The sequence below is a fragment of the Brachyistius frenatus genome, unplaced genomic scaffold (assembly GCF_029030835.1).
Source record: "Brachyistius frenatus isolate BFR_SWC_R1_liver_20210118 unplaced genomic scaffold, ASM2903083v1 Contig_8, whole genome shotgun sequence".
In the NCBI taxonomy this organism is placed as follows: domain Eukaryota; kingdom Metazoa; phylum Chordata; class Actinopteri; family Embiotocidae; genus Brachyistius; species Brachyistius frenatus.
Genome location: NW_027210607.1, coordinates 3,107,535 through 3,130,624, shown reverse-complemented (window position 1 = coordinate 3,130,624; position 23,090 = coordinate 3,107,535). Strand labels below are relative to the sequence as shown.

The 23,090-nt window shown below is 40.8% G+C and overlaps 1 protein-coding gene across 3 annotated transcripts in view; it reads right to left on the bottom strand.

The window, feature by feature from the left end:
* Positions 1–955: 955 nt before the first annotated feature.
* The window catches only part of LOC138615977 (kinase non-catalytic C-lobe domain-containing protein 1), a 46,181-nt gene continuing 24,046 nt past the window's right edge, over positions 956–23,090 (bottom strand). Inside the window, exons 14-31 of one of the 3 annotated variants that reach the window (XM_069689896.1) lie at positions 22,709–22,901; positions 20,885–21,603; positions 19,145–19,283; positions 16,645–16,904; positions 13,923–14,266; positions 12,888–12,981; positions 12,698–12,795; positions 12,417–12,601; positions 10,168–10,278; positions 9,898–10,045; positions 9,297–9,455; positions 8,788–8,994; positions 8,563–8,645; positions 7,743–7,896; positions 6,394–6,516; positions 5,948–6,007; positions 5,359–5,516; positions 956–3,363 (exon numbers count right to left, since the gene is read on the bottom strand). In XM_069689896.1, the coding sequence (XP_069545997.1) occupies positions 3,135–3,363; positions 5,359–5,516; positions 5,948–6,007; positions 6,394–6,516; positions 7,743–7,896; positions 8,563–8,645; positions 8,788–8,994; positions 9,297–9,455; positions 9,898–10,045; positions 10,168–10,278; positions 12,417–12,601; positions 12,698–12,795; positions 12,888–12,981; positions 13,923–14,266; positions 16,645–16,904; positions 19,145–19,283; positions 20,885–21,603; positions 22,709–22,901 (3,464 nt within the window). In that variant the 3' untranslated portion in view covers positions 956–3,134. The other 2 variants (XM_069689895.1, XM_069689898.1) reach the window with 2 other exon arrangements.

Genomic DNA, 23,090 nt, shown 5'->3' with positions numbered 1-23,090 from the left:
TGTTTTATTTCATTTTTGTGCCTGTTTGTATCAGAGAGCTAATGAGCTAACTGCTGACATGCTAACATCAACCACTAAGAAAAATCTCCCAAGATGGTAAGCTGTGTGCAAACCAGGTTCTCAACACACTTCCACTTACATCTGTGAAAACTGAAAAAAAAAAAAAATAAAAAAAAATTGGGGGGGGTTTCTTAAGTTCACATTTGTTTAAGTTGTTGATGTTTTATTGTGTTTAGGTGTTTGTACCATTTGTTTTTTTGATGTTAGAGCTTTTGTTTTAAATTTTTAGGTTGTCATTATTTGTATTTGGTTTCCAGTTTGTGATTTCTTGTTGGTTGGGTATTTGTGCGCGCGCATTTTGTATATTCGGTTTGATTTTGAAGTCTCTCCTCCTATCTTCAGCGGGACTCCAACTCCTGCCCCAATGAAGTCATTTCTTCCTCTGAAGCATCTTCCTAAACTACTGGACTATCATCAGCGCTGAAACACGAGCAGTGGCAGAGAGAGTAGAACAGGAAACAGAGTTCACACAGCTGCATTGGAGGAGGTGGAGGCAGACGGAGGTTTGTTACTTGGTTAACATTTCAACGGGGGGCGGAGGCCACTAATTTACATTTCCCATAGATAACGGACGGGCGAAGTGTGGGGAAACAGAAAATATTTCACTTCAGTACAAATTAAAAGAAGATATTGAACATCACTGTGGACTCAGCGCGATCCCAAACAGACGCCCTTTGAAAACATGTGGTATCTTTTAACACTACAGAAAACACAGAGGAGATCCAAAAAAAAAAGTAAGGCACAGAAAGCTGCTATAAAGTCATGAACGCCTTATACTGTAGGAGGGTCGACACCCAGGCTTCAGCTGCTCCACCAATCCCACGTCTCCCGCTAACCTGCCGTGCAGCCATTCTATCACGGATATTGTCTGACAATAATACGCTTTGGCAAGACAGGGCTTATAAAATCTCATTTATTTGGCTAAATTAAGCAAATCCTCATAGCACGTCACATTCCATCTCCACAGCCAGTTTCACGGCAGAGGAGCAGGGAGGAGAGAGAGCGGGCGGGGAAATAGAAAAATAGACACTGACTGAACAGCATTCCTCAAAATAACATTGTGCACGCTGACATCTCATTATGCTCTATCATTTGCTAGGTAACGGTGAGGTTCACTCACAACAGCATAAGCTTGTCTTTTGCCCTTCACCACAAAACAAATGATTACAAACGTAATTGTGACACATTGTGCTATTAAAATGGAATTAATATTAGACATCAATTTATCAATCCAGTCATATCATTCACATATTAACTCTTAATTGGTAAACAAATAGAAACTATGTGTTGTCTGTAAAACAAAATATACAGTATGACCAGTAAATGGTTCAGTCAATTGAAAACATTCTGCATTATTTTTCTTAGATTTTTACAAGTCAAACACAGTTCAGGTACATAAAACTGATTTAATTTGAATGACTGACATGGCTGGATTTACCAATGAGGAGGCCGAGGAGGTGGGGTGGGGGGGTGGGGTGGGGGATTTGCTGCCGAGCCCCTCTTTACCCTATCTGTGAAATATAAACAGTATTCCTCTACTGGAATGATGCATGTTCCAGGTTTATTGTGTGGTGATGTGGTTAAATAAGCTGCACCTTGTAAGTACTTTATCAGGTGAAATAATGAAGGCGTGTCCAACAATCTGTCCGTCACTCACATTTCACACAGTGATTGGCCAGCTGTGCAGAGGTGAGGGAGGAGCCACTGTTTGAACTTCTCCCTCGATCTTTTTTTATTTTTTATTTCTGCCACTTTTGACGTGTTCCTACAGAGAACGTATGCACCTCTCTATATCCTTGTTTCCACCACAGGAACCTTTTCAGGTGACCAAGAACGTTTTGTGGTCCTTTAACCTTTATTTTCAATGAAGTAACTAAGATCTAAATGAAGTTCCTGCTCAGAGGGAAGTACTTTTTAAAGGTTCAGGAACTTTTGTGGTAAGTGCAACTTATAATGGAGCTGCAGAAGATATTTTATGAGCTACGATGAAGTCCAAGCTCTGTGGAGCAGTTCTGGCGAGGATGATAATTAGAGAAAATTGAGACACCCAACAAAATGTACCAGAAAATGTGGTCTCAGTTTAACCATGTTGAAGCAGAGCTGGACGCTGGGGAACTTTTTGAGCTTATTGGTGAGAACTTTTCATTGCAAGGGCATTGGCACCGTCCTTGAATCCACTTGTTCAGTCACCCATGGCAGCCATGCTAGCTGCTCTACGAGGCTACGCTCAGACACAGCAGTGATTTGTGCCAAATGCTAATGTCAGCATGCTAACATGCTCACAACAACACTGCAAACATGTTGACGTTTTTTTTTTTGTTTTTACCCACATTCACCATCTAAGTTTGAGTGTTTGCATGCTACAACTGAATAATTAGCACAAAACACAAACTTTTGAAGGAACTGGGTCGTAAACCAAAGTATTAATGAAATAAATCTCGTGACCTCATAATGGCACCGAATGAAAAGTTAACACGACACTGAAGTTGTGACAGTTAATACAGGCGGTGACAAGAGCATCTGCACTGAAGTTCATGACGTTACATGTGATACTCGCTGCTATATTTAACGGAAGACGATGCTCGTGGAAAAGTCCAGAGGATTACTAAATCAATCTTCGGGGAACATGAATATTTGCACAAAATAGCTTTAGCAATGAATTCTACCGCTATTTAGATACTGTTTAAAGTCGAACATGTGATGCACTGTTTAGTCCAGATATAATTAAGCCTTAATTACAGGCTCAGTCACCTGTTAGTTTTCTCATTTTATGGGGAAAAACATGTTAATCAAACAGATGTGGGATCAACAGCAGAGCGTCTTTATAAACGGCGCGAGTTATGAATGAACTTTTTCAAGGAGTCAAAACTGATTTTACTAACGTAAGTTAAGGAGCATTTGACAAACACGACATCAGAGAAAGTTTTGTCGTCCGTACGGCTCTGCTGCTGTGACAACAGAAGCGCCTGGAGGTTGTGGTTTGGGCACGCGGCCTCAGTCTGGGCTTCGACATGACGCGCTGACCCGGCGGTGCGCGTCTGACTCTGGGCTCAGAAACGGGGCTGAGGCCGCTCTCACAGGAAGGTGGCCTTCACCCTCCGCAGCGTGCTCTGGATCCTCCGCGTTTGTCGCTCGCTCGACTGCTGGAAGTTGGCATCGTTGTCGGAAGCCAAGAGGTGGATGTCAGAGGTGGCGAAGCGGGCGATGCGGCGGTGAAGGTAGGGCTGCAGCTCGCGGTCTGGGCTGTAACGGTACGCAGCCTCCTGGAAGGCGTAGACCTGACTCACCACCTTTGCTATGCTCCTGGAACCAATGAAGGATGGATGAGGACGGACAGAGCAGAGGCAACATGAGAAGAATGTACATCTAGACGCTTATTGCACTTGTTTTTCTTCTGAGCAGCACCGTCAGCCTCGTCTGTGACCTGATTTGGAGAGAGCCGGGATAACCCAGGGTCCACGACAACCAGCTGTGTCTCCGCCTCTCGCTGAGAGATCTCCTGACCCCAACATCTGGCAACACCCAGTCACCTCTCAGCATCTGGCCTGAAACCTCTTTTCCAATCAAACCCCATCCCATAGGCGCCATCTGGCGCAGCACTGACACCTCCACCGACAACCCAAATCTAACAGCTGTGCTATTACCATGCAACCGCCACTTGTTGTGACCCCAGCATCTGGTCAGCCATATTGGAGGGAAGGAGAAGGACACAGGAAAATGCGTCCTCTTGGCGAGTTAGCTGTTAGTTTGTTGCAGACGGATACACGGGAGTGAGAGAATTTCCAGTTAATGACACTAACTGTTCCTATTTTGTGTCACTACAGGGACAGATACCAGGTAGATTAGCCTGGTCTCTGTCCACTACATGATTCTCAGCAACAAGGACGTGCTGTTAAATGTTCTACCCACACCAGAAGAGGCAATAATTCCTGTTGTGTCTGCTACTTGTCACCACTTCAAACCTGCATTTTAGCAAATACTGAAGCAGTTTCATAACATACAGCGAGAAAAAAAATGATTGTCTTTCCTGGCAGTTTTACAAACACATTTATTTACTATTTAGAGTTGTAGCAGTGCTATTTACAGGATCATTTAGTCACCAGTTAAAAGTTATGATGACTGGTCAGGTTCATATTTGTGTGGTTTTTTTTTTTTAACACGTGTAGTATAAGAATAATGGAGCTTTTTAACTTGTTGATGAACACGTTTTTGAAATCTCGCCACAGTGTTTTTTGAGAAGACTTATTTTCATACAATACAAGGGTGGTAATGAAAAGCATCGAAAAGTGTTACTGTTGCATGCAAATAGTGTGACGCACAGCGATGTGCATAGAGCAGGAGGAAACAATCATTTCATCAGTACGTATTCCAAGTAACGTCGCGTGATCGTCATCAGCACCTGAGATACAGATGTTTTTGTGGCCTCTGGTTGGTGCGTATTTATGACAACACCATGAATGTGTCTGGTGACACTGCAAAAACGTCATACAAAATTGTACGTGTTTTTGCTCAATTTCAGGTTCAGGTGGTCACAAAAACATAACTCAGGTGCTGATGTTGACTGATATAATTTGGAGTACTTCTCATGAAGGTTATAGTTTCCCCTGCTCCGTGCTCATCACTGTGCTGCACTGTCTTTACGCACAAGAAAAGTCTCGGATTCATTTGATTGTTCGTTGTATAATTTCTGCATGAGGTTCTCGTGACTAAGAACTGAAGTTCCCTTCTACTCAACAATGTGTTTGGCTTATTATTACTTCACTTTAATGTTTGACCCTCACTGTGCAGAATGATGTATGTGCAGAGTTTGACACTAAAAGGCTCGTCTGTTGAGGGTGGAAAGTTTCTCTGCACTCACCCGCAAGCAGGGCCTGTGACATCACAGCTTGGAAACCAATCATGGTTCAGTATACGGCTTGCACACGTGTGATATGGATACATGAGAATAGAGTTTACAGTGAAGTAGGAGACATCTTTTGTCCAGCAGTTAATTATTTGAAAAGAAAAATCTTTCCGTATTTATAGAATCTGAACTTTTCAACGAAGACAGAGCAGCACAGTTAGTCAGCTCGACATTCAGCAGTGAGCCATTTGTTGAATCATTTCAACAAATGGCTCACTGCTGAATGTCGAGCTGACTAACTTTTAATCGCCACTTGTCAGAACCATACAGTCTCTGTGGTGGTGTCAGGCCCGGGAAATAAAGGTGTGATCCTAACATTGAGGGGTTTCAAGCTGTGAACTGATCAGGACTTTGACTTTTGTTTGCTGCCACCATCAACCGTAACCAATGCCTACCTGAGTTTGGTCCACTTGTAAGCTCCAGTAGTGAGTGTGAAGGCTCCGATCTCCAGCTGCTGAACGTGCATGGCCAGGATGTGTGCTGAAGGCAGGGTGGGCCTCTTCCTCGTGTGTTCTCCACCCATGAGACAAATGTCATCGCTCTTCAGAAAAACCTGAGGAGGGAGCAAATCATACACACAGGAATCAAATGAGTTCTTATTGGAACTTCTGTTCAGCCAAAGGTGCGTGACGGTGCGATAAGCATATCTGATGTAGTGGAGTATTCGAACCAAAAGACAACACATTTAACCTTTTTTTTTTTTTTTTTTTTAAATTTCAAGCTGATAAAGTATACATTTTCTCTGATAGCTATTACAGGGAATAAGAAAGTTGGTAAGAGATGCATGCTGTTTGATGCATCGGGCTTCTTCTTTTGGGTAACTTTCAGAAGGAAAGCCAGCTGTAAACTCTCAGCGCACAGGCGCGCTGCTCGAAGCTGTTTTTCCATTGATTTGTTTGCCCTGCAGCCCAGTTTCACTATATGTGTCCATCCCAGCCTTCCGTTACAAACAGCATCCGCGTGCGCCTTCTCAAACAGTCCCACCTGCACGGCTCGCAGCTCCTCCAGGATCTCACACACCTTGGAGGCCAGATGTTTCCAAGCCTGCCGGCACAAGAGGAAATGGGTTTTATTCAGCATCACCGAAAATAAAGGGGAATTATGCAGTGGCTTCATTGCAACACCGGAGTCCATGAATATAACCTGCCTTCAGATGGAAATATGGAAATTTAGACTATTTTCTCAACACGGGTGTCTTCTAATTGTGATCTTTTTGAATTACTCATTGTCGCAGGCCACATTTCCCCTCACCGCGCTCACACTTTCTCCCTCTCATTTGAATGCATTAATGTTAATTCCTCATTTGTGAAACTAATTAAACATCATCCGAACTCTATCACAGTTAGAGAAAACATTTAGCTCGAGGGCATCTGACTTATTACACAGACCTAGAATTTGTGCGCGGGGTATCTTATGACATGCAGACTTACCGGTAATTGCCTGACTATCACGTTCTCCACCCCTGCGAGGACCTGCATGGCTGTGGCAAAGTTTCTCGACTCGTAGCAGTGTTTTCCGATCCACAGAAACTTGGTCAGCAAAGCAACTTGTGTCTGCAAGAAAGTGGGAATGAAAAAGAAAAAAACGGAGAGAAAATGCTACATAAAGCAAAATGCAAATATCAAGTGGCTCCTCAGTGGTATGCCACAGCTGACTGCATAATGAAGCATGTATAGTATAGAAAAATACTATATGTAGCCTTAGTGCATTGACATTGTGTTCTACATTTCCATTTGTCATACACTTTTCTGAAAAAGCAGTGGAGCTGAAAATTGCAGGGGCCAAGATTGTGAACAGGTTCAAATGCCTTCAGGTGTTTGTAACCGCTTCTGAGATGTTGGATGGAAGCTGCAGTTGGAATCAGTTGAATTGTAATCCGGAAAGAATTTAGGTTGCATAATTCTAACTTTCAGCAATGGGATTGTCCGTTTGTGTGAAAGCACTGAAAGTAGAAGAACTGTCATGGGAAGAGTAAGAGGTGAAAGCGATTGAAAATGTCAGCTGAATTGTAAACGATGAAAGAAATTGAAAGTTTTCAAAGATAGTTCAAGTGCAGTATAGTTAGTTTAGATAGTTAAAATAGTTAAAGTGTCAATTTGAGCATTCTTCATGTCAGTATAGGAAAAATGTTTGCACCTGACAGATTATTGGTCAGCCAATTTTATTGGCCGATATTGGCGAATCACCATGTTGTGCAATATAACAACTTTTTTTTACAGAACATAATGCAGAAAAAGCCAGTTAGGGTGATTTAGAAATTGTTTTATTTTTGTTTTGTTTTTTATTTATAGTTACTTATAATGATCACATCCACCGTGAAGTTCACTGTTTCAATGCACTGATGTCATTTACAGTAAGACCATAAAGTTGACCTATAAAAAAAATCCTGCCTCCATTCCAAGTGTTTGATAACCACATTTTAGTTGCTATATTGATATCATAAAGTTGTTTTTTACTTCTGAATATCGGTTACGATATCAGCCTCGAAAATCCAGCGTCAGTCGGGCTTTAAAAAACATCAATAATCTGAATGGATGCACAGATGTCCAAATGTGCTGAACATTTGATCAAGTGTGAATAACTACGATACTAATTACAATAATAACTTATTTTCTATTGACTTTCTCGCCTTCTTGTAAGGCATAAATAAGAGCTGATAAAAACTTTTAATACAGAACTGTTTCAGGTTGCAGACCAGTGTGTCTTTCAACCATTCAACCATGAAAGCGAAGAAGAAACAACTGACCGTGTTGCTTTCACGAGTTATGTCTCCTCTCACCTTGACGGAGTCGCAGATGACTATTTCAGCAGAGATCCAGTTAGTGACACTGTCAGCATATGTGAGCAGCCGCTGAAGGCAGCTGTCTGATGGTGTCCCCTCATGTACAAGCACACTGCTGCCCTCTGCTGGTGGCATTTGCGGTGACACATTTCTGCGAGGCGAAAACAGAGGGGTCGGAAATTCTACGCAGGAAACTACAACTGGAATAATTAAAATAACTATTTAGATTGATAATAAGAATAACAAATATTTAATGTCTGCAGATGATCAAAAGTGCATATTGGGATATGTTCGTGTTTAGGTTTTGGGTCTGAGGGAGAATATGTGCCTATCTTCACAGGGGGGAATTACTTACCATCCTAAATTATAAAGTAATATTCATTAGAATTTATGAAAAGTCCTGTAAACGTTTTGAGAAAAAAAAAATAGTCAATAGGACCTTGTATAATCTACAGGTAAGCATTAGTACAGAAAGGAGCTCAACAAGTATGTCAACAGCACTTGTACACAGGTTATGCTGTTTTAAAATTACGTGAATCATACAGTATACTATGGTCCTCACAGACATAACATCTAAACCAAACTGAACTGCTGTTGGTGATTTTAAATCAACATGTTAGACAGCGCTCTCCACCAACAATCATTTTTTAACACACAAATCAACTCTAACGTTCCACATCAAGGAGAACTGAAGCTACTTTGGAGGCTCATGGTGCAACACCGCCTTCCTAATGCAAGTTTTTAACTTTTGTTTTGTGACCCGTGTCTCTCCTGTAAATATAGAAGCCATTCCTTAAAGCTGGAGCTTGATACTCACTTGTTCGGGGTCGAGACCTTGTCCCTGACTCCTTGTATTCTAGAGTTGAGGAAATGAACCGGATGGCATCCTTGGAATATTTCCTGCATCCCAAAGAGTTCAAGTTAAATCACGAGTTGACAAACCTGTGCTTTGCTGTGTACTAATAGAGACATGTCACCCTCTAGTGGTTTAAAAAGATAACAACACTTGGTGGTGTATGGACGACATAAAGGATGAGCGTACCTGCTGCAGGAGAGTGAGCTGCTGGGCTGTGTGCTGTGCGCTGTATTCATTCTGGCTGAAGGGGAGTCGCTCTTCACCGCGCAGGCCAACGTTGGAGAGGTCATCTATCAGGGAGCCGTAGCACGGCACAGGCAGGGCCGCAGCGATGGAGTAAGTCATGTCTTTAGGCAGAGACGCGGAGGGCTCCACCACTCGAGAGATCTTCCACTGAAAAGTTCAGAGACAGATTGAAAGGAAACAGGTTTTAAATTATGTAAACAACACACTGATTCTAGGACAATATAGACGGCTGGGAGAGTAGTATGTATTTAATAAGCACTCTTGTTCAACAACAGTAAGACAGTACAGTAAACCTCCGTGAATAAGAACATGACAGATTCCCTCAAATTCCCCTTAGAGGATGTCACATCATGTCAGATAAGAATTGCATACATAAAGTGGTAAATCATAAGTGACATACACAAAGTCAAGATTAACTTGGTCTTATATGCAATAAAACAAATTCTGACCTTCCTGCTAAGATCCTCAGTAGACAAATGCAAACACATGGACTCATCATCCTCATCAAAGCTGATCAGACTTCCTCTCACTTGACTTGTAGAAGTCAAACTTTGAGTGCTGTGGAGAACAGCAAGAAGAGACTCGCCTTGGCTGTCGACAGGAATCACCTGTGGGAAAATAAAATGACATTTCTCGTATTCAGTGTTCCTTTTATTAAAAGTAATTAAAAAGAGTCTTGAAAAAAAAAATCAAGTGGTGAAACCGGTTCAAGACATAGTGGTTCCCAAATTGGTGTAGCCTCAGAAGAACCCACATTTTTCACTAGGCATCAAGTCACGACCCAAAGTTTTGAAGTTTTTCAGCCATTCAAATTTATATAAAAATAAATAAATTCGAGTAATAAACAATGCCTTCATTTATGGTTACAAACGTGAAATAAACAACAACAAAAAAGTTTGAGTGTGACCCGGCTTAAAAACCCGGTGCGTTCAGTGAAGTCTGTGTCTGCTTGTGGTCACCCAATAAATGGTGTCTGAGTTCGTTGCGTGTAGGAACTGAAACTTCAGAGAAGCGTGAATTACAAAGCAACATGTATTTGTGTGTGGCTACCTCGGTATTCAGGAAGTTCTCTAACATGTTCACGAGGCTGGACTTTGGTGTGAAGTCCACGGCTTTACAGTCTGTAATCCAGAGATGCAGGACGTCCAAGCTGCGATGGAAGATCCTCTCACTGTCTGCCGACATATCTGGACCTTCCCTGGCATGGAGAACAAACATAATCAACATAAACCCGTGTGCAAAATGTTGAGGATGGAGATGTTGGACTGCTTACTGCTCCGCACTAAGCTGTGTTGTCATGAGCTACTGGACAAACAGTACCTTGCAGCACTGATGAATTTATCCATTATGAACTGTAGTAGCTGCTCAGGAGTGCAGAAGAAGCGATAAGTATACAGGAACTGCTGGATGTAGCCCTCCACGGCAGCGTTTCTGTGATGGAAAGGATCATAGTGACACCAAACAAAGTTCAGAAACTAACATGGAAACACATGATCACCAGAGAATCATCTTTTCTGACCAGCTCTTTTTTCTATTCACGGTGGCAAAAGTGTCAACTCTTCCTGGGGGACCCTTCGAGCACCTTCAAACCATGACGAAGACATAGTCCCTCCAAGTGTCTCAGCTGCGCACACAACTTCTTAAAACAGAATGTTCCAGCGGGGGATCCTGGACAAGGTGCCCTGAATTACTTTAATAGCTCCTTTCAGTGTGAGGGAGCAGATTCTACAAAATCATTGTCAGTGGTGGTGGGTCTCATGTGAGCTCCAAGACAAACAGGAGTTCATAAAGATGCTCTGTGTATAATTGAATCAGCAGCTCGACTAAAACTCTACTACGATTATTAACCTGTTACATTAGACAATGTTTGAGGGCAGGAACTGAGAACAGGCCTTATCAATGCCTTCAGGAAGAAAAAACAGCTTCAGCTCAAGGCAATGGAAACTGAACATATTATAGATAGTGACCTCATTTCTCCAGTTGTTGATGCCAGCGTTTCCCGTAGCAACAGATACAAACTACACACAGAAATGCCAGACCTTAAAGCAGCACTGATAAACTTTTTACTGATTAATTTTGAATTAGGGATGATAATATGGTGCTACTGATGTGTAAACAAATTACATAATGTGTAGCCATAAACAACAACATGATTAGTCTGAAAAGAGAATGGGTGAGCAAGAGTAATAAATATAAAAGGTGAATGTGCATAGCATTGAATATGAACACAGCAAATGACAACATATTTACTGTATGTGCATTATTTAGAATCTCAACCACTGTAAATGTGAGTATTTTGCTCCACTCAAATGCACAAAAAAATATAGAATAATCTCAAGTTTATCTTTTAACAGTTCATGAACAAAATTAAGAGTCTAAAGTACGGCATGCAACACTGTGAGGCTGTACTTAAGCATAGCCTAATGCGTTTTGAACTGAATGCTAACAAAGACGATGCCAACTTACTAATGTCCAGCAGGTATAAATCCCACCACGTTCCCCATCTTAGTTTAGTGTGTTAGCATGCTTATATTCTATAATTAGCATTAAGCCCAAAGGTACTGGACAAACTCAAATGTTGGTCTGCTGGTGACGCAACATGAAAAGTACAACGTAATAAAAACACCACAGTCAGTTTGATTCATGCTCTGTGGACGAACTATTTGGTCGATTTCCAAAATATTGCTGTGAAACAAGGTGTGATAAAAGTCCTTATTTTAGGAAACGTATTTTAATGGTAAAAAAACAAAAAAGTAGCATTAAGGCTGTGGCTCAATGTGTGTACTTCTGTTCATACACTTCGTATTTCACATTGCACGGTGTATGAATTTGAACAGGGTAGTGTTTTCTCAAATCAGATATGGTTGTTGTGCTCTCACTGGACATGATGGCTGTAACATGTAAAAGCATCACCCGCCAACATATCTGTTGCCTTTTTTTTTGTGGTAATTTGACTTAAATATGATTGTGCTTGCATGCTCCCCGTTTCACACACAATAAAAATACTGGTGGCGTCTACCCGACAGCAGTATGGTGGTACGTAGTGAAAAATAGACAATTGTAAAGTGCGGTGTTCGCTGCAACAGCTGCAGTTTTCTGCTCGCCATTCTCAGCAGATTTAAAATAGGTCGGTGATCCTTCCCCTTCCGCTACAGAGCCAAGATGGCGACCATTGAGGGTGAAAAGTCTCCAGCGTTTCATACTCATTTTTTTTTTTTTTTAGCCGTTATGAGTACACCGTCCAGGAGATCATCGTGCACTTACCATACTTATCAGTGTGAATGCACTTAAGCACTCAAAATAGCATGAATAAGTATGCAAATGAAGACACAGCCAAAGTTTTCCTTCAGCTTCCTGCTGTAATTTGGTAATTTTCTGCCCCACTTCTTATGAAATTCTTTTGTTGGACACACAAAATCTGCAGGGAGGGTAAACAATTGAGCACTCGGATCACAAGGACTGCCCAACACTTTGGAAAATGATCAAAAATACATACAACCTCCTGGCTTGACAAAAAAACAAAAGACAATGGGTAGCACATTTCACATTTCAACCCTCCTCGATAATACCTGGCGTAGAGGTAAGCCATGAGGCCCAGCGGAGACCCAGCCTGCAGACTGGTCTTCCCTTTGCTCGTCCCAAAGCTCAGAACAGAAGTGTCCTCAGAGGATTGAATGTCCAAAGAGTCGGGTCCACAGACAGCCAAAGAGGGCAGTAATGAGACCTCCAAACCCCACTGGTCCACACTCAGAATCTGCAAAAATAAAAGGATTCATATCAAAGATTTTTTGGAATCCAGTTTGTTGGGGAATGCATGAGACACAGCGGTAGAGTGGAGAACTCTCAGTACCTCAAGGTATTTCTTCACATAATCCAAGAAGACCACCTTAGATCGGAGCTCTTCCAGCTGGGACTTCAGTTTGGAGAGCATCAGCTTGCTCTCAGAACCTTTGGCATACAGTACGATGTTTTATAGGTCATTCTGGACATAATCAAAATAATTTCCATACTCTAGCAGTGTTTTAAAATGAGCATCCGACCTTTGTTTTTTCTCTCCTGTTGAATCAACTTTTGGTAGAAATTTCTTGTTTTCTTTAGATTCCTCGTTTCAATTATCAGCTGCTGCTGCAGTTCCTGTTCAAAGGAAATCACACAGAATCATACAAAGGCCTTAAAATTGCACCACATGCCTTTCACTGAATGAGGCCGTCGGGTGTTCCCAGCGTGTATGGGGCAGCGATTTTTGTTTTTTTCCACCCCTTTCTTCACCGTGGAAACCGAAGGCAACAGTTTTTTTGAAGTGATGTGAGTGAGAAGTTGCAGCAGCGTGCCTCTTAAGGTGTGTTATTAGCTCTACCACAAACCCTCTGAAGCAGCAGTGGTGCCATCAAAGTGTGCAAACACAAAGGCTGCTCATTAATATTCTTTTGCAAATGATAATAACTTCCTCCGCCGAGGGCTAAGTTCAACATATTAATATTCAGATCCAGTTTGGAGAGAATAATATGCCAATTATCTTAAAGTCCCCCCACATGTTCTTGTCCTATTTACCCCACAGCCTGACTGGGCCCCCACTTCATTACAGAAAGGAAAATAATTCCTGCACTTCATCAAAAAACCTGACCAGGTGAAGGGCTGAATGAAAGTAGGAAGTGAAACTGCATTTGAGCATTTGGATTAAACAGATGAGCATTTTCAATCAACAGTTCATAAATATAAAGCAATGGAATAAAAGTCATTTTAATAATAACTTTAGAGGATATTTTGATGGGAATATACCAGGACTGTTTCCCATCTTTCTGCTGGGGGCACATGAATATGAACCTGCTCTGTATTTATTTATAAAACGCATGAACTCAGTGACAGAATATTTGCTTTTATATTATTTCAACAATGAAATAATAACATAAAATGTATTAAATACAAAAGAAACATACTTTATGATATATATATATATTCCTCCAGTGAGTGGTATAGAACCTGATGAATAAATCATGCAGTCTGCTGTTTGTTCAGACACAAAGACTTAAGGTCAAAGATGACTCACTGACAGCCGCCTTCACAGGTTTACCCACCTGTGCTTTCACGTCCAGACATGGCGATCCTGCGTGCTGCCCCAGAGTCACCGCGTACTGGATCACCTCTGGACCAAAACAATCTTCTCCAAAGAAGGCCAGGGCCCAGGCCGGGCTGAAGCCGAGGCCCGGAACCTCTGCTCTGCTCCCTTGGGAGAGGAATCGATCGGACGCCACGGAGTCGCTGTCCTCCATGTCCTCCGAGCAGTCCGGGCTCATCTGCTCGTCGTGAGCTCCCGTCAGCCCTTTCTCTCCGCCCGACAGAAACTCAGCTTCAGAGGGGCTTTCATCGCTGCCCCCCGCTGAATGATCGCCTCCCTCCATGACCCCCGAGTCCGAACTGCCTGCGTTCACACCTCGAATGGTAAACAGAGGCGGCGGAGAAGGAGAAGGGGAGCAGAGAGGAGAAGGAGAAAGGGATTGAATCACGTGGAGAGCGAAAAGACAAACTGGATTCGTGACGAAAACACAGCGAGAGAGAGAGAGACCCAAGGGTGGCAGGGAGGGTGTTTGTTGCTAACCCTGTCATGGTTGCACAAAGCATTCCCTGTTTAACAGATGAGCTTAGAGGCAAATTTAAGATCAAGTTCCATCCCTATCTTTTCATCTCAAGTATCTTGTAAGAGCCTGTTTGTAATCAAGACCCCATGTTTAGGACATTTTAGTCGCACAACAAATGCAGCTGCAAGTGTGTTTGTCTGTGTGTGTCTGTGTGTGTGTGAATGTCACTGACCAAGACTGAGGTTCAGAGGAGAAAAAAAAATTCTTTGGACTTTGCTAGCAAGCCTTGGACCCTTCTGAATGTGCTGAAAACTTAAGAACAGCAGGCGACAGCCAGTCACGGCCCTCGTGACTTCAGTCAGCAGCCAAATAAGGAGAAATACATCAAAACGTCACAGAAGTCGGAGTCTGAGACCAGTATTTTGTCAAATACAAATCCTCCAAAATCCATTATTTTATCCATGGGTCAATTTAGGTAGTTTACTTAAAGTAGGAGACAAAAAAGGAACAAAATATGTCATTTATAAAACTGTATCAACTGCAGCAGTGGTTCTTGTGCTAAATTACATATTTGACTTATATATACTTCGCTTAAGAATTTCCATTTCACCGTTCAATTAATAAATATTGTACTTTTCAGTGCACTAACAAGTACAATATTTCCTCAAGTACCGAGCAGCTGCAGCAGTGTCTCTTAATCCCTCGTGTGGGAATGTCACCTGTGATATTGTTGAGAGCGAATTTGTAAAAAGATCTCCTAAGTAATTGCATTGCTCCCACCTTGTTCCTTATGAGTAATGGTACTAAACTCAATGAACTTAAATGTGTCTCCAAGGAAATTATGGTTGGTTTCATCCACTGCATATATGCTGATAACAACTAGAAGATAACCTCCGCATTTTCTGCGTGGTGCATATATGGAATCTAGAACTCGACCGATTTAATGAGCTGATATTGGCCTGTCACAGATATATTGGTATTGGCGTATATGTTGGCTGATGCGAAAACTTTATTTTACAGAACATTATAAAAAAGAATGCTGGGAAAATCCAAATTTGTTTCTGTGTTTTTGTTTAAATTCAGTTATTAAAATTAATTAAATTCCCAGTTAAGTTCACTATTTTAATACAGTGATAAAAATGATCATTAAACTGTTACAATATTCTGCATCATGACATATTTTTGTCACATGTTTTTGATCACATTTCTTCTCAAAAATCAGGCATCAGTCAGGCAGATACAGTAAATTGAAAATGGAGTCTGACTCTGTGGGCTCAAACAGAGGGTGCTGGGGGCTTGGAGGGAGAACTTGTAACAAGTCTGGTAATTATGCTGCACATGTTAAGATTAGTGAAAATGTTACATACAACCACCTTGAGTTTGGCCAGAGAGGCGGATGGACGGGTGGGGGAGGAGTGTTTGTTTATTCTGAAATACATTCCAACACTACATAATTCAAGCTGAATGAAGATGAATGTTGATTCATTTCAATTGTTATGTAGATGTTCTCTTTACTGACTGTATGTTTTTTAAAGTTATTTTACTTCTAAAGCTTTTACATACAAAAATATAAAGTAAAAAGAAAATCTATACAGAATGAATAGTTACATTTAGCTGCACATTGACCAACTACAGCAGTAAATGCTACTTAGACAATAATATGTCTGTAAAAATACAGTAAAACTATTAATATGTAATGATAGAACACTCACTGGGAATATTGCTTCTGAATTTGGAGTACTTTTATTGTCAGAAAATGTTTCTATGAATACCAATTTTATAGTTTTACTTAAGAGATAATTTGAAGGAAGGACTTTTAAAGGATTTTATGCCCTAACATCATCTTTCAGTTTATTAAATATTAGCATTCAACAAACTAAAACAAATCACCAAGATCAGAGGTTTTGTATCTAAACTGAAGCTTTAGTCTACACTGCTGCTACACTGGAGAAAGATTATAAGAAAGAAATGAACAATCCAATGAGATAATCATCAGAGTCTAATCATAACAGATCTGCGTATTGTATAAACTGGGGAATTGATTCAAAAGTGAACTGGCTGTCAATCAATCAATCAAATTATTTGTACAGGACCTTTCCGACAGATCAAATGTAAATCAAAGTGCTTTACAATCGATTTCTGATTGATTGACAGAACCAGCCATACACATGTATTTCCCTCGTGACCAAAACAAGAAGTGAGCCTGCAGTCAGTCTCCCACCTTCACTGATAGAGTGCTTCCTTTGCTCTGATCTCAATTCAACATCCTCAAGCCCGGTTCCATTATCCCCATGATGGCACCGGGCCTCGGTTCCTTCCCAAGAATCCACAGCAACAGGACCGGACGTGTGAAGGTTTCCATTCAGATCAAGACAGCCGTGCAGGCAGACTTCCCTCTTCCCTCTCCAGGCAGTGGCTATCGAGGGCGGGGTGAGAGCTGCCTTTTCTACAGCCTTTGATGAAGGCTGCTCATTAGAGCCGCTGCATGGGGCACATTAGGAGAGGGTTCAAAGCTGGTTACAGTTAGCACTATTTAAAAGGATATGGCTAATAATAGACGTGCAAGTATGTAAGAAACAGACAATTTGGAGAAAACACACATGGTGAGGGTTAAAATAATAATAATAATAATAATAATAATAATAATAATAAAGTAACTACCTAACCTAAACAAAACAGTCAAGAACACAAAACAGATGTGAAAGGATCAATATTTTAGAGGAGATTTACTGATTTAAATGTGAGAAACACAACATATAAGACAAACAAGACATCCACCAAAACTCCTTTCAAACATCTTGCAGCTTATCACTCACACCATGCACTTGCAAAAATTCAATCCATAAATGTATTTTCCCGAGAGTGAACCATGTCTCACTAAAGTCCCTCCTCGATTCCTTCAGAGGAACTGGAACACTTGTGAAAATAACCCTCCACAGCTGAGCCCTGAGCCAGAGCAAAAAGCATGTCTATCTCCCTGCAAAGCAGTGAAGTCTCCCCACCACAGCAGATTAAAGGCTCTCTCAACATATCGCCCTGAGCGCAAGATCATGGCAACGGCTGGATAAAAAGACATCCAGGAGACATGACAGGCTCCTCTCTCCGCTCGTCTCTGGCTCGCACATAATTATATGCACGTGTTCATTCATAAACTCCCCTCCTCCCTCTCAACCCCAACTCCTCAGGGCTAATTGTGAACACACACCTGTAACAATGCAGAAGGGGCTTTAAATGTGTCTCCAGTGTCACCAGATCTGCAAAGCTGTTACTATGGTAACCATTTACTGCTGGCTAAAGTTCAGGTGTATATTGTATTAACGCTAATTTGAATGCTGGGTGTGGGTGTGCACATGCATATGTAAATGTGCAGAGGAGAAGAGGCCATGTTCATTGAGGACTGGATCCTTGTCTTCGGAGCGACATCAGAATGAATTACAAATCTGAACACGCGCACTCAGATTTGCTGTTAACAAGAGTAATTATTCTGACACTACAAATAATCTCTTTAGCTCATAATGGAGGCTAATTATGCTGATGTGAATAATTAGACAACGTTTCTATGAAAAATTTTTTTTAAAAAAGACCCTTATTTAAAAATGTTAAACTGATGCACTCAAAAGAAATTAAGAATCTGGAAAGTTGATGATTCAGATGAAAACATGCAAATTTATGTATGTTGTGTGCCACGTGTTTATTCTGGAACTACAGCAAAAATGTTGTAAGGAAGCCTGTTGCTACTTAAAGTTTCTCACTGGACAACACAGCAGTTACTGAGAGATAAGCTGTGATCTGACTGAGGTTTTGTATTTGATGTTTGAAAATATGGCATCATTATTTTTGAAAAGACTGCGCTGGCACTTTCAGTTGCATGTAATCCCATTATTACACAGAATTGCTCTTCTGGTTTGTTTTCATTTGAATCTGAAAAAAATATAAATGTGGGCAGCAATTAAAAGTCTGAATCCGGTCTTAATATCAGGTGCTACTTGTTGCTTTCTGAAACTCTGAACACACGGACATGAAATCAATTAGGATTGTAACAATCCTTTATAAACCAGTTGATTTACTGATTATTGTTCCAATTTTTTGGGCAATGAGCCGAATGTCCAAACAGCAAAACATGTTCATCATAGCTTCCCAAAGGCCAAGATTCAAAACTAAAATATATTCAATTCAAAATGAAATATATAACACATTAACGACAATAAATATGGGCTAACAAGTGGAGGCAGCAGATTATAAGCATGGGGCCAAAAATTCCTTTTATTATTTAACTATATTCCAGCTCATTTAATAGTATATAAATGAATGCATGAGGTAAATGTGAGTTAACAGGCATTAATGATATTCACATGACCTCATGGTGACGTGATGATTTTCTTAATGAATTGCCGTTATGTTGCATTAATTAAAGCGAAAAACCACAGATTTACCCATTAGTTATGCATTACTTCAACATGCTTGCACTTATTACAACGTGTTTTTTGATTTATGCCCCATTTCATCAGTACACACAGTTCATGGCAGATTTAGATATTGAACACTGTTTTCTTTCCAGAGTAAACAGAACTGAAGAGAAGCAGTGAGACCAATGCAAACAAGCTGGTGGTGCCACCGGCTACACTCACACTCAGTTTTCCAAATTTGGAGAGAAATCATTGTTTTCTGGACTGTCACTGTTTGTTTAAAGAGAAAGACAGATAATAAAAAGTTGTGCTCACAGTGTGGATGGGCTGTAGTTTACCAGGCAATGCAAAATACCCAGTAAGTCGTCCTCCCAGTACAGATCACTGAACCTCTCCTTCACCACACTGGCGAACACGTGGTACTGCAGGTCCTTCAAAGAGAAGATGTACTCCCCTCGGAAAACAAAAAAAAAGAGGTGATTTTCAAACAAGTGTGTCTGAACAGCTCAAGACGGGAGGATGGAGAGACTGTTGTTTCATTCAAAAATCATTGGTCTAAATGTGGTAAATGGTTTTAAAGAGGAGAACTGAATGTTGGGGAGCCAATTTGTGTAATGGAAATGAGAGCCAAACCAACACAATACCAGGAATTTATCTTAATTTTAGAGGAAGTATAGAACAAATGAATTTGTTACATATTTGCCGAGTGCATGAAGGTGCATTGTATTGATTGATAAACATGAATGAAGCGTAACTCGACTGCTAATCACATAATATCCTTTTCATCACAAAATATCATAAATATGTACGGTGACTATAGTCATTATACACATATAGGTGTACATGTAGAGTACATATAATGCAGTGGTTCCCAACCTTTTCAGTAAAATTCCACCTCAGCACTTCACAGATGAACTCAATTACCATTTTGACACCACCAATCATGCTCCAAATATGTTTTTAAATTGGTTTTAAATTGGATGTTGTTCACCTTTTAATTATGTCAAGGTACAAATATAATATGGTGCAATATTATTTAGACCTACGTGCCAGCAACAGCCACAGCCACAGCTGGAGGCATTATTGTATGTTTTCAGGTCCATTCCATTCTTGTAATCGTAATATCTGGGAATTTCTTTAAATTTGGTGCAAACATGAACAGATAGGATTTTGGTGGTGAAAGGTCAATGTTTGTGGCCATAACTCAAGAATTCCCATGCTAATTATGTGACAAAATTTCACACAAATATCTGATCTGTCCATTCTTTTCATTATTCAACTACATAACTCTGGAACAGAAGGAGAGATTGTGATCATATTTCACATTGAATACTGAATTAATGACACTAATTTTAAATCTTCTGTGCTGTCGAGTTAAAGATTTGTCTACTGTGCAGGGCTACAACTTAGTATTTTATCAGAATCAGCCAAATGATTTTGCTAAATTCTTGAAAGTCTTCACTACATTTATTATGAGTCTGGGTTGACATGAATACAAACCTGAGTGGCTGGTGGAGGCAGACAATATTGCAGCGTTTAATTCAGGTTTTTCCATTTAATAGAACTGCCATTGTTAGAGTCATGTTTACATTCATACTTCAAACCCATAACTTAAAAGTTTATTCCATTACTTTTACTTCTTCAACTGTTTATCCTTTACTTTAGTAAACTATTTCAACCTTTCCTCAGTTACTGTAGCTACTTTATCAAACTATTTGAACTGCTTAGCAACTGCTATTTAAATAACATCGAACAACTTGCTTTTTCACAAACAGATTGCAACATGTGATTTTCAAGTGTTTTAGCTGCCTCAATATATATATATATACACGTTTGTTTTTTGTTTTTTTTCTAATTAAATCCCTTTTATCTTTTCCAATTAGTTTGGCTCCTCCACAATTTCCCCCTTTAAGTACCCCTGTTTGGGATCACGGCGTGTATCAATACAGCAGTTTATTTTCCAACTCTTTCATTGCTGTGTAAAATGGATCAATTATCAAATGATATCAGACTTCTCTAAATATCTAAATATAAGACTTATCTTAAGATACATACCCATTGCAATGTCCTCGTGGCCATTGTCCAAATAGCCATCAAGTGAGAACTCTCCCTTGAGCAGATCAATCACCTCCTGCAGAGCAGGGTGGACTTTGGGGGAGATGGAGTCTGATGGAGTCTGGTTCTCACCCTGTGTTCTTGGACTTGTTTGTCCATTGTACGTTCTGGGCACGGTGTTCTCCAAGGGGCTGTCAGTAATGATTGAGCTACCACTGTTATAAGATGACGGTGGGCCATATTCCTCGGGTCCAGGCCTCACAGGCACATTCAGACAGTCAATAAACGGACCTTTAGCGCTCTCTGGAAGTGTGATCAGTCCCTGCAAAGGCTGTGGGACCAGAGAGAGATTTATATCGAATCCAAAGAGAGACTCAGGGGCCCTGACCTGCACAGGCACTAAAGAAAGATGGCCGGTTGCGGGGTCCTGCTGAAAGAGGTAATTGTTGAAAACACCAAAGCCATTGAGGTTAGTAGATCCCGGCAGAGGAAGAGAGACTTCAAGACCGGAAATATCAGGCAGAGTCGATGGAGAGTCGACCAGCATCTTGTTGCTGGAAGTTGTAGAGGATGTTGTCGTGACTGTTTGACTGTCAGTCAACTCTTGTGTATGCAGACTGGGTTCAGTAGTTGTAGGACGTGGGTACTCCAAAGGTGGGGTGAAATCGAGGCCTGTTTCCACGATATCATCACTGCTTTTTGTGAGTCCATCCACTGTCCTGCAAAATAAAGAATACCTCAAAGCTGTAAAGCATTTTGTTTGGGACTTAGTTTTACTGACTTTTCTTATTTTATTTCATGTATTTTTTATTTTTTTTTGAAAGTATTTTAAATTGTTTATGTGTTGTTAATAGAACATATTCAGCATTTATGGAGATTCACATATATATTATATACCAACTTTTATCAACAGGATAAGTGAATTGATACCACTTTTACAAATGTCTGTGAAATATGCCAACGTAAGCACAGCATAGCTTAAAGGCTGGAGGCAGAGAATAAAGGTAGCCTCCCTCTTTTCAAAGGAAACTAAATAACTGGACTACTAGCCCCTCTACAGTTTCCTAATCAGCACAGCATACCTTCTTTGTTTAATTCATACAGTAGCAAAAGTGTGTTTTAAGGTGGTTATGCGCTGCACTATTTTGTGGCCGGGCACAGTAACCTCTTGTCATTAAAACATACCAGGCAACCAGAGGAGACTTCAGGAAGTCACTGCTTCAGGACCAGAGCTGGTTTGTCAGGCGAGCCGCTGGTGCCCACACTTTTGGAAGATCATGTGATGCACACTGGTCCAGAAAAATATTTTCATCGTAAAATGATTACCTTTTTCTGACTGTCACAAACACACCAAAGTATTATTAGACCCTGGTGCATTCAGTGCCCTGTGTTGCACGCACAGTGAGAGGGATTGTGACCATGTTCTCTGGCCAATCAGTGGTCTGTAGCTTTTATGTCAGCTTTTAGTGTCAGCTCAGCTCACTTGGAACTTTGACTGCGACGATACCAAAATAAGTACAAGGTACCAGGTACTATCCACAACTTGTTCCCACGGGAAAACCAAAACAAATCAGCTCGAGAGGTGTTGGCAGGTGGAAATTGTTACCTTCGGAAAAACCCAGGCCATCTGTTTCCCTCTATGCTAACCATCCTGTCATCTAACTCTCAGCAAAAAAGAAAATGGTGCGTTTCCCAAAATATTGCATCATCCCTTTAGATGTTATGAAGTTACTCTTACTTTGAAAGTTTATTTTACAAACAGGCTTTTTAAAGCTATCATTTATACAATGTATGATGATAATATTATTTTCCTGAACATAGTACCCTTCAAAGGCATCTCCCAGGTGTTGACTCTCCTCCTCTAAGTCCTCTTCATTGGTCAGGATGATGGGGGTGAAGTGTGTGGCGGTGGAAGTGAAGGCCTCTGGGAGCTGGAGTTCCCTGCTGACTGGATAGCTGTAGGGAACAGGGCCAGGCACAGGAGCCAGTCGGCTCTCAGTGGCCGTGGGCACAAAGCCTACACACGGTTACAACAATGCCAGATACAATATCAGTGATATTGTCTCATGCAATGCACATCGGTGAAATACACAAATGTGTACAATATTACAAAGATCTTCTTCAGCCATGAATGTTAGACGTAAAAGAGGTGACACTTTCAAGATAAAGACACATTGGCATCTTCATAGTATGCCTTTATAATATA